The sequence below is a fragment of the Cupressus sempervirens genome, chromosome 8 (assembly GCF_028749045.1).
Source record: "Cupressus sempervirens isolate cs-2001-9-10 chromosome 8, ASM2874904v1, whole genome shotgun sequence".
Classification (NCBI taxonomy): Eukaryota; Viridiplantae; Streptophyta; class Pinopsida; order Cupressales; family Cupressaceae; genus Cupressus; species Cupressus sempervirens.
The window spans coordinates 1,694,582-1,706,967 of NC_143125.1; the positions used below are offsets into that span (position 1 = coordinate 1,694,582).

General features: G+C 37.3%; 1 protein-coding gene across 1 annotated transcript in view; it reads left to right on the forward strand.

Annotated features, from left to right (window-relative positions):
* The window catches only part of LOC149541273 (uncharacterized), a 37,251-nt gene that overhangs the window by 3,973 nt on the left and 20,892 nt on the right, over window positions 1-12,386 (forward strand). The window contains exons 4-6 of the mRNA XM_089796569.1: window positions 150-240; window positions 2,945-3,055; window positions 3,152-3,217. Coding sequence (XP_089652695.1) covers window positions 150-240; window positions 2,945-3,055; window positions 3,152-3,217 — 268 coding nt within the window. The remainder of the gene's footprint in view (window positions 1-149; window positions 241-2,944; window positions 3,056-3,151; window positions 3,218-12,386) is intronic.

The window sequence follows — 12,386 nt, forward strand, 5'->3', positions numbered from 1 at the left end:
TTTGTCAGAGGAGCATTCTTGTTTCTAATAATTGCTTTTTCATTTGTTGAAGTCCATTTTAAGTTGAGGCTACAATATTGTTGAAAGAAATGTTTTTCAGATTTTTGGCTGTTGGGTTGTACTTAACATTTATTCTTTGTGGGATTCAGTGGAGAAGGTGTGCCAGATCTCCTTATGTTACTTGTGCAGTTAACACAAAAAATGATGGAGGAAAGGCTTATGTACATCAGCGAAGTTCAGGTAAGATCATTCTAATTAGAACTTCTTGAGAGATTGCTAAGATGGATGTATAAGTTTATTCAATTTCAACAGTATCGTTGCAGATATGGCTAATAGAGCTGGGATTTTGATTGTTTGTGGCCTTAGATACGTGCAGTAAATTCTCAGTATAACATTATGGTTGATGGTTGTGGATTTGTTTTGTCCTAAGAGTATTACATGTCCAGGTCAAGCTGGCTTGGATGGTTTATTTAGTTATTTAGTATTTTGCAGCAGTTTGACATTCATAGTTCGATTTCCAATGAATGAGGCACTTTTTTCTATGTACAATCTGATTGTTCTGTCATTTTGCATACACGTGTCACAATCCCATCAGACAAAGATCAGTTTTCAGTTTATTTCCAATGGTTTGCATCCTCCATTCCATGGCTTCAAGATTGAGGTCAGCTCATAGAGTGAAGACAAGTCTGATTAGTGCCTCATCATTGGTGTCCCATTATGTTTGCCTAGTAGTCAACCTACACAGGTACATCCATAAATACCTTTGTAGCCTCATCAAAGCTTAGCTTGAATATCGTAAATGGTGGAAGAACCCACCTGAAAAATTTCCTATTAAAATGCAGGAGGGCAAGACATTACAAGTTTCCAATGCTACCTCCTGTTCAATAATTTAGCGAGTCCACATACAATTAATTACACAACTATAGTACCTATCGTAAAGTATGCATGATTCTTCTATTAGTTTTGGCTAGGACATGGGGGAAGCTGCAGACAATGTGGCCCTGGACCCAAATTTATGGACAGTGGTGACTAATGCAGTCATTTATGTATAGTTAAATTTAGAACCAGAGTGGGGGTGTGAGGACAGCACGCACAGTAGGGTTGAGGGGCACTAATTAGACCTAGTCAAAGGTGTTTGAGACCACACAGTCTCTCACATTGAATGTCATTTTACATAATTTTTATGACTATGTTTTCTCCGACACCAAGTCCTTAATTTTACTTACAAAATCCTATTTATTCATAGAACTAATCAAGCGAGAAATAATTGAACAACTCTAAAGTTAAGAGAACAGGCATCTAAATAAACAAAAGTTTGTAATGGGGAAGAAAATTTGTAATCTTCATGACACCATATGCAAGAATGTCATGAAGAAATATAAAACTATGAAATGCAAGAAATTATTATCTATTTCATGCGATTGACAAAGAGAAGAAAGGATGTAAGCATTCCTTTCTTCCAAGATCAATCATGTATACGTGTATTCATTGTATCTGTCTGGTCAAAGCATTGAGACAAATTAAAACTTTTATCATGACATAAAGAAAATATGGGGACTTCCTGGTATCCCTGTGGCAGTTGAGAGACTTCTAGATGTAGGCCATCCTAGACATGTTAAGGCATCTTGGTCGCCAACAGGGTTACTCCTGCACATTCTGCAGCTTTTACAGGGCATCTCTTAAGTGGTTCTACTCTGTTGGTGGCACTGGGGGATATTTCACTTCCCTCTTTGTTTCCAAAAACTATACATTTTTAGTAAAGATGCTTCATTGTGGAACACTGGTATAAATTTTAACTTATACTCAAATGTTAAATAAGTAATGTCTCTATGATTATGTTGCTTTTGCATCTGGCATTGGTGAATACTTGTTTTGACCTATAAAGGTATTAATTTTTTTGCTCTCATCTAGATTTTTAAAAATGGTTAAGTCGGTGAAGAGATTAACTATCCTGGTATGCTCCATGCAAGAATCCTTACCTATCATTTTTTGAGGAAAGGGGCTTTGTTATTAAAGAATTTTCAAGGCATTATTAGTAGGTTGAAAAAATTCACACAATCAAATCCAGAAACTTCATTACAATGATATGGATTGTGGAAATCTAATAGCTTTGAGGGTCAAAATTGTCTTTGTAGATTAGGATTATTAGTCTTATTTTGTCTTGATAGGAAGTAACTGTATAGAATGGTGCCTTGGGCTATCATGCCCATGATTCTTAATTAGTGATCTTATTAGTTATTATTGTTCAGAGGATTGTGTTAGCTATTATTGGTCTTCATATTAATGTTATAATGAAGCAGCTTATGTTATGAGGTTATCATCACTTATGATGCTATAAGATATATTTACCTTCGCTCCTCAGGCCACATACAATATGCGTATTGCTGATAGATGTTAATACTAGTTACTGTGTGACCTTTTTTCTAAACTATTCATATTAACTGAGTAGCGCTTTGTTGATTTGGCGAATGGATATACATGTATCATGATGTGGCCATTTCTATTCACTATTCAAAATAATAATTTCATAAGTAATGAAGTTTTTGCATGTGCTGTGGTGGGAGAAGCCTTGTATTATATGTAATTTGCGTTTCTGGTCAGAGGGTTATGTTCTTGACTTATGATTACATTAGGTTTCATTAACAATATATATTACAGCAGATTTATGTTCACTAAACATTTGGAGAAATATTGGGAAAATAAATCCAATTTGTGGAGTGACACAGGCGATGGATTCTGGTCATTTAAAGACTCATTATAATGTCCTAGACCTGAAAATATTGTCTTACATTCCATTCATTTGCAACATCTGTGGGAAAGTCTGTTTTGTAGTGAAAGTTTAGCTTTTTATAAAACTAAGGGTTTGAAAAGTTAATTTCAGTAGTCGTGCAGGTCATGGAAATCATATTTTGTCAGTTCTGATGGATTTGTATTGTTACTTCAGTGTACTGTCTTGGAGGTGAAGGTTATAGAAGGTTTGGGAACTACAATTGATGTTATATTGATCAATGGTGTGCTTCATGAAGGTGATCAGATTGTGGTCTGTGGAATGCAGGTGAGCGAGTCTATTTAATACTTGCCATGTTAACAGTTGGTATTAGCATAAGCTTGAGTGCTTATCTAACCTTTGTTATAAATGCATTATTATTAGGGTCCCATTGTGACTACTATCCGTGCTTTATTGACTCCACATCCAATGAAGGAGCTTCGAGTGAAGGTGAGTGAAAAAGCATTGTATTTGGCATTTAGAAGGTTTTAGGATTACAATTTTCTTTGGATCCTAATTCTATGGAGCTTTGTTAGGAAAGCTGAGCAATTTTACTCTCATGTTAAGTTCTTGAATTAAATCTGTGTTCTAGAATTTGTTCGATATTGCTTGTGTGAAAGAAGACGATATCAAATTGCATTTTTTACTTTTCTTTATAATCAATATCTCTATTGTTAAATTTAGAACCAGAAATATATAAATTCAATCATTAAAACAACAACTCAGCAAACAAGAAAATACCCAGGATTTTTATCCTGGGGAAAACCCTCCTACTCGAGGGGAAAAAACCCAGCCCACAGAAAGATAAATCTTTATTCCGATTCAATGTCAATTACAAAAATGCTGTTTAAGACTGAAGCACCTTTTAAATCCTCAATCAACAAGCCAGATAGTTCTTATATCTGAATTCCTCAATCGCTGATGTAAAATTCTGGTAACATCCAATATCGAGTCATGAATAGCAGCCGAAAGAAACAGGATATACCTGCCACTTAACAAAATACACCACTTGCTGACTCAGCATTAAAAATGGTAGGGATAGAAAGAAGCAGCAGGTCCCGATCAATCACAAGACTCTTATACAAAGTGTAAAGCAGCAGAAGGAAATATATAACCAGACCATCATTGCAGATAAGTCTAAGGCATTTCAACACAGGTATGAAGATTCAATGGCAGCTGCATATTTTTTCACTCCCTCTTAGCAAGAGAGAGATCTTTAGAGTGCCATCTCATGGCAAGTGCACATCATTGCAACTAAAATGAATGTCAACAAAAATCTCATCACAGATTTTCTGAAGAAAATTTGCAACAAGAAAATTTGCAATCTCAGCATAACAATATTCATCATAGCTGCTCCTAGAGGGTGAATTGGTCAAAAATCAGAAAATAAAGTTGCAGAGTTACACACGACTTCCACCATGGCTACTCCCAGAGGGTGGATCCACTATAGCTACTCCTAGAGTGTGGAACAAGGGATTTCACTTCAAACTTCTCTTGCAAAGAAGAACTCATTAACAGAAGATTGCACCTCGAGCTCCTCTTATAGAGAACTCATGAACAAGGGATTGCACCTCAAACTTCTCTCACAAAGAAGAAATCATTAACAAGGGATTGCACCTCGAAGTTCTCTCACAAAGAAGAACTCATTAACAATTTGAAATGAATCACCGAAGTTGAAACTCTCTTCCAGCAAGAGCATCATTCTCCACCGTACCAAGCTTATTCCAAAAGTATAACTTTATTCTTGAAAGTGGCTTGGTGAGAATGTTCGCAATCTGCTCCTATATAGAAATGTACTTGAGCTCAACTACCTTCCTTTGAACCATTTCTCACAAGTAGTGGTATTTTTAATTTTCATATGTTGTGTTCTGTCATGAAACATTGGATAAACCAAAAGCTTCACACAACTTTGGTTATCATGCATAACTACTGTAGGTTCGAAAGGCTGTCCAAACATACCTGTGAGCAATTTGTGAAGCCACACAACTTCTCTTGCAGCCACACATGCTGCAACATATTATGCTTCAAGTGTACTTTGAGCTACACCAAGAATCCATGGCTAAACCTAAGTTGAAACAAGATCCTGAAGTACTCTTGTCAGACACCCCACCCAATCTAAATCAGAGGACCCTTGCAAGTTCATCTCTACGAAGAATATTTCTAGCCATATACTACTGTACCGCGAACATATCTCAAAATGTGTTTGGCTGCTACAAGGTTGATTTGCTCTGGGTTACATATAAATTAACTGAAAACTGCATAACATATATTAGGTCTCGTGTTAACCAAATACATCAAAGAACCAATTAACTTCCTGTACATAGTAGGATCAACCAAATCTGAAATAGCTGCATCATTATGCAACTTCTTCAGAATTGCTTTCATAAGAGTCACCATAGATTTACACTCTAGCATGCCAAATCTTTTCAAAATATCAATTGCTTATTTACCTCGACTTATTGTTATTTCATTTGATCTTTGCAATATTTCAAGCCCAAGGAAATAATGTAGCAAACCAAGATCTTTCATTTCAAATTCTGAAGTTACTCCTTACATTTAACAATGAGATCATCATTACTAATGAGAAACAATTCATCAACATAAGTACAAGAATCAACACTTTGTCATCATTTACCTTGAAGTATAAACTCAAATCTGCACCATTCTTTTGAAAACCCAAACTTGGAAGATAATGGTCAATTATCCTATACTAAGCATTGGTAGTTTGCTTGAGGTCATACAATTCCTTTTTCAGTCTGTATACATGATACTCCCTATCACGAATGACAAAGCCCTCTGGCTGCTCAATGTATACTTCCTCTTTAATTCTCTCATTTGAGAAAGCTGCTTTGACATCCTTTTGATGAAGTTTCCAGCACTTCACTGCTGCAATAGCTATGATGGTTGTGATGGAACTGTATTGAGCTACTGGTACAAAGGTTTCTTCATAGTCTATGCCTTCCTTTTGTGAAAATCCTCTAGCTACAAATCTAGCTATATGTTTTTCTATAGTTCCATCAGCAACATGCTTCATTTTAAACAACCATTTTGATGAAATAATTGATTTACCTTTTGGTTTTGAAACTATGTCATATATTTCATTTTTAATTATGGATTGATGCTCCTCCATCATGACATCCTTCCACACTTGCCGATGTGAAGCTTCCTCAACAGTGGAAGGTTCAAATGCTATAACATGACTCATCAAAGCTACATAATCAATATATTATGATGCCTTCTACTTTCTCTAAAAGTGCCACAATGACTGCATATTGTTTAGCTTCTTCCATAGTGTTCCTTGCCTGCAAGGGTCTTTTCTTGTTGTCTGAAGTATTACTGGGAACTGCTGAAGTATCAGGAGGATCTATGGGACCAACTGGTTCAGCTGTATCCTCTAAACTTGTACTCTCCCTTTGATTCTTTGAAGGTGGATCTAAATCAGCCATATCTAAATCCTGAGGATGCTCAAAGTCTTCTCTATGAGATTCCATATTAGATTCTTTTGATTTCTTACAAGCTACATCTTCTTCAAAAGAAAAATCCATACTGATTTCAATTTGCTTTTGACCTGGAATGTAGATTATGTATGATTTAAAGAATCACTATAACCAACAAAGATTCCTTTCCTTCCTGAAGGTTCCAACCTCGTCATTTTCTCTTTTGGGACATGAATATAAACAAGGCAACCAAAATTCTGAAATAATTGATATTTGGTTTGGTACATGTAAAAACTTCTGATGTAGTTATGTTGTTTAGATCTAATGAACTGCTGTCCTGTGAGCCTGAGCCCATAAGAAAGTTCAAAGATTTTGGTCATGAATCATGGCTTTCGCTTTCTCAACAATTGTGTTGTCCTTTGTTTTAGCTACAAGGTTCTGTTAAGGATTGTAAGGGAGATAGAACTCCCTTTTAATCCCAGCTTCAACACAAAAGTTATAGAGATGCCGGCCATATATTCTCCTCCATTATCTGACCTTAAAATCTTAATCTTTTTGATAGATAAATTTTCGACAAGTACTTCAAATTCTTTAAAGCGGGATAACACTTCATCAGATTCTCTGGACTTGAGAAAGTAAATCCAACACTTACGAGAAAAATCATTGATGAAGGCCACATAAATCCGAATGAATTAACTTAGGATATCTTTAGTTCGACTTTCACTACTATGGAAAATACTCTTAATGTTGTTACCTAGAGCATATCCCTTGCAAACTCCTTCATGGTTTTGGTTCAGCTTTGGAAGATCAACCACAACCTTCTCCATAAAAGATAAAAGTTTTCAAATTAAGATGCACAAACATCTGGTGCCAAAGTTCATTTGAATTTGAAGTATTGTGAATTAAAGCTTGAATGGGAGGAGTTGAAAGCTTGTAGTGGCTATTATGACGAATTCCAATCTCACGAGCTGATTGAATGTCGGAGTTCTTCCATTCAAGGACCTTTCCATCAGCAAAGACAACATGATAACCTTTGTCTTCTAATCTTGCTATATAAATCAGATTTCTTCTAATGCTAGGAACTAAGAGGATATCACTCAATTGTAGTGGAATTCCAGAATCCAATTAGAAAGATGTAGAAGCAACCACCCTTAACTAGTAACTAGCAATATGACAAGATGTGCCATTGTCCATTAGTCATGTATCACCGTTTGGTGGTACATTGCTAGAGAGTGGATATTAGAATATTTCTAATAATGCTCCATCTATTTTATGTAGATAGTTTCTATTTTCTGTATTGTATATATGAGCTTTTAAGCTGCTTGTAATTCATTCATTGATTATTCAATACACAAGATAATCTTTTGATTATTTTATGGTATCAGAGCAAATACATCAAATTTTTTCAAAAAATTTATAATTTCTATTGAAATTATTTTTGATCTTTCACAAACAACCCGGCTAGGGTTGCTAATCACGTTTTCAGTGGTATTTGGCGTGGAAAATCGTGGTCATTTTTTCTCTGCAACTCGCGTTTTGGATCTGGGCCCTAACTGCGACTTCTACAACACGTATTTTTCCTCCTAATCACGATTTTCTGCATATTTTATATTTTTGGAAACAATTGCAGCTTCAAAGGCTTCCAATCACGGCCACAAATCAAGCCTAGTCCACGCGATCTGATCACAGACAAGATCTCCACAAAATGACGATTTCTTGGTGACGTTTTTTTATAAAAACGGGTCTATCTGATTTTTTTGCTCCGAGCCTACCTGTTCGTGCCTTATTGGGAGTTCTTCACAACCCAACATGTGTCTAAGTTCACAAGAAGTTCTTTGTGAAAACAAACTAGTCGTCCTTTGTCTGCAAATCTCCATTTTTTTTTGCAAATTCAACCTTTCCAGCCGACGGCTAGGATTTTGCCCAAAACCCTATTTTTTTGATCCGAATTTTTTTTGATTGCAGGTTCTTGGTGGGTCTTTCGAGAGCTCAATTGGGTTGTCGTTCGTTTTTTTTGGATGCCTCGATTTTCGTGCCTCAATCTTTGAGCCAGCTGATCCAGAAATCTACAACATATTCCTTCTGGGTTTTTTGAGCTCTTTTTTGGGTCACTCTCTGATTCTTCTTGGTAGGTGTCATTTTTTTTGGGTCAGTGTAAACATTGCCTTGAACTTCATGCAAATGACATCCTTGACCAACCTGATGTTGGGAAATAGTCAACGGTTTAATGGCACCAATTACAACCACTAGAAGCAACGCATGTTGACCATCTTCGAGTAACGTCGTTTGGATGCACTTGCTCTAGGTATAGAAACTTGTCCTGCCCCCAGTGGCACGCCTAGTGGGACCTCTGTTACAATAGATCGGGATAAGTTTGATGATCGGAATCGCGAATTTGTTATGCTTCTCAAGCTCTCTGTTACAGATGATCAGCTACCTCAGATTCCCTCTGGCAAGTCGGCTGCAGACATCTGGAAATATTCAGAGGAGCTGCATGAAACATCTGACAAAAGTCTGGCATTCTTTTTGAAGAATTAGTTGTTTTCCATTATGATGGATGAACGTATGTTCTTACAAGAACATCTCACGAAAATTAAGGACATTCGTGATCAACTTGAAGCCATCGGTTGGACAATGGAGGAAGAAGATATGGTAGTTATTACCCTGAAAAGCTTGCCAACATCGTATGAGCATTTCATAGAGACTCTTAACATTACCTCAACTAATGTTGATATGAAATTCCTAGAATTGTGCACCAAACTCCTATAGCAGGATTGTTGGAAGCAACAGTTTGACAGCCTTGCTTCCTCACCCTCGTTAGAACAAGGCTTTGCAGCTAAGTTTCAGCCATCTCTGTCATCTCCACAGGGTAGTTCCCATCAATCCTCAGACTCGCTTCCGAACATAAGAAGCTGGGAGGGTCCAATCAGCAGGCCAATGCTGCTGAACATTTTGAGACAAAGGAGTTTGTGTTCTATGCTTTTATGGCTAAAAGCCCTTCCGATTCAACCCGATCCTTTGCTTGGTATATTGATTTTGGTGCTTCACGTCATTTCTCTCATCGGTGTGACTGGTTTACGAATTTCTATCCATATAGTGATTCAGCTGTGTTTGGCGGAGGAGAAGAGTTCAAAATTATTGGTAGAGGAAATGTTCAGATACAATCTGGTGGGTGTCAATTCATCTTTCTCAATGTCTGCTACGTTCTTGGTATGGCACTCAATCTTCTCTCAGTGAGTCAGATCATGAGAAATTCTCCTCAGTTGGATGTGGTGTTTAGTGCCCATAAGTGCTTTGTTATTGATCGAGAGACTCATCTTACTGTTGCTCATGGTCTAGAGGATAATGCCCTATATCGGTTTACTGACATTGGTGATTCTCTTGAAATAGCTATGGTAGCTTGCGATTTATCTCTCAACACTGTGTCATAAGAGATATGGACATCTCAACATCTAGTATCTCTCTCAACTATCTTGGGAGGAACTTGTTTCTAGACTACCTCCGATTCAGCCGCAACATCTTGGAGTATGTGACGCCCGTCAAGCTGGCAAACAACATTGGACTCCCTCTAAAGATGGAGATTCTTGGCGTGCCTCTCAAGTACTTCAATTACTTCATGCTGATATTTGTGGTCCTATGAATACATCTTCAGTTATTGGTTGCAAATAATTTTTGCTTATTGTTGATGATTTTAGTAGAAAAATGTGGGTGTACTTTCTTAAACAAAAATTAGATGCACTTAGTACATTTCAGAATTTTAAGTTGTTGGTTGAAAATGAGTCCGGCTGTAGTATTGTTTGGCTTAGAATAGATAATGGGGGGGAATTTTGTTCTCATGCATTCTCCGTTTTTTGTGCTGAACATGGCATCAAGCGCCAATTCACTACACCTTACACTCCTCAACAAAAGTGTTGTTAAGCGTCGCAATCGTACGATTGTTGAGATGGCTCGTTCAATTTACAACACAGGAGTGTTCCTAATAAGTATTGGGCAGAAGCAGTGTTTATCGCTGTTTACCTTTTGAATCGTTCCCCTTCTCAGGCTATCGAGAACAAAAGTCTTGAAGAATTGTGGTCTGGTCATAAGCCCAAGATCAACCACCTGAAGATTTTTGGCTCTCCTACCTATGTCTGGATTTCTGATGCTAAATGTTCCAAATTAGATTCCAAGACTCAGAGACTCATGATGATAGGGTATAGTGACAACCATAATGCCTACAGATTGATAGATATTGACACTGATCGTCTTATCTTTAGTTGTGATGTTGTTTTTGATGAAACTCGAGGATCGTTTGTGTCCTCTTCTGAGCAATGTTCTGAGGAACAGCCTCACAGTGTTCCCCTTCCTTTAGCACCATCTGATGGGCAAAATGATACAAATAATGCCTACCCTGGGACACCTGATGTTGACCTTGTTGGGACTTCTGAGAATGATCCACCTCCCGTTGTTGCTCCTAAACCTCTTCCAGCTTCTCTAGAGATCAGCTCTTCTACTCTCCGACCCAAATGGTTCGTTAAAACTATTAGTGATCTAAGGGATGGTGAGCTCATCGAAGGTAGAGTTTCTCGAAATAAGTACAAACAAATAGTTAACTTTGCTCTTATGGCTAACATTCATAGTGTTTATGAGCCCCAGAGTTATTCCGAGGCTAAAGGTATTCTTGAATGGGAACAGGCTATGGAAGCTGAACTTCGGAGCATTCAAAAAAATCAAACTTGGGTTCTTTTTGATCTTCCTATAGGGAAGAAACCTGTTAGTTGCAAATGGGTATACAAGGTCAAATACAAAGTTGATGGCACCTTAGACAAGTATAAGGCTTGTTTTGTTGCTCGAGGGTTCTCACAAAGGGAAGGTATTGACTATGAGGAGACTTTTCCTCCTACAGCTAAAATGAGTACCATACGGCTTGTTCTTGCTCTAGCAGCTCAGTTTGGTTGGAAAGTTCATGAGATGGATGTCAAGAGTGCTTTATTGAATGGTGACTTACAAGAAGAGGTTTACATGACTCAACCTTCTGGATTTAAGGTTGCTGGTCAGGAACACAAAGTCTGTAAACTTGTCAAAGCTCTCTATGGTTTGAAACAAGCTCCTCGGGCTTGGTACATGAAAATTGATAAATATTTAATTGACTATGGTTTTCAGCGGAGTCCATCGGATTCAAACCTATATATCAAACATGTAGGTGATGATGTCTTGTTTATCATTGTTTATGTCGATGATTTGATCATCACTAGAAGTTCAACATATTTGATTGCAAAAATCAAACAAGATTTGTGCAACACTTTTGATATGACAGATTTGGGACTCTTGTACTATTGTCTCGGAATTGAGGTTTGGCAAAGTCTTTTGGACAGGTTCTAAATGCAAGATTGCAAACCTGCTCTCACTCCTATAGAACTTGGGCTCCAATTATCCGCTCAGTCTGATTCACCTGTTATCATAGTTACACTGCCCTAGGAGACGGGGGGATGAGGTGACAAGTTTCCGAGACGGGGGGACAAAGGGACCTTGATTTGGGGATGGCGGGGGACGGGGGGGTGGCGGAGGGAGCAGGGGTGTATATAATATACATATGATACTTAAAATGCTAGTTATGAAAAGATGTACTACAATTATACAATATAAGATACATAGATGTAAAAAACTTAACCATTGAACATTGCACTGAAGTTTTCAACTAGAATGTCATGATTCATGATCAAATAAATTATAACAAACAAGCAATGAACATTGAACATTGAACATCAGAAAATATTCAAAATAATAAATATTAGTCTATAAGACTATATATCAGTCTTTAGATCAATAGTATGAGTATCTAGATACTACTATCTAATAGTAATCAGTGATCATATGAGTCATGACTCATGACATAAAGATGATTACAATTAAGTATCATGTGTCATGAACCATGATATCAAAATAAGTATATAATGCAAACAAAAACTACGAGTCTCCAAGAGTCCAAATCAAAATGCCAAATCAATGATCATCCCTTGGAGGTTGAAACTCATCGCCACTGAAACTATCAGTCTCTCCAAGATCAAGAGCTGAAAAGGGAACACCAGCTACCCCTGTGGTTGGATCTAAAGCATCCTCCTCATCAATCTGCGATGGCTCCTCAGGCTCTACATCCCATCGTTATGCTGGGCTTTCCTTGTACACACTTGTGGTGCGGTCAT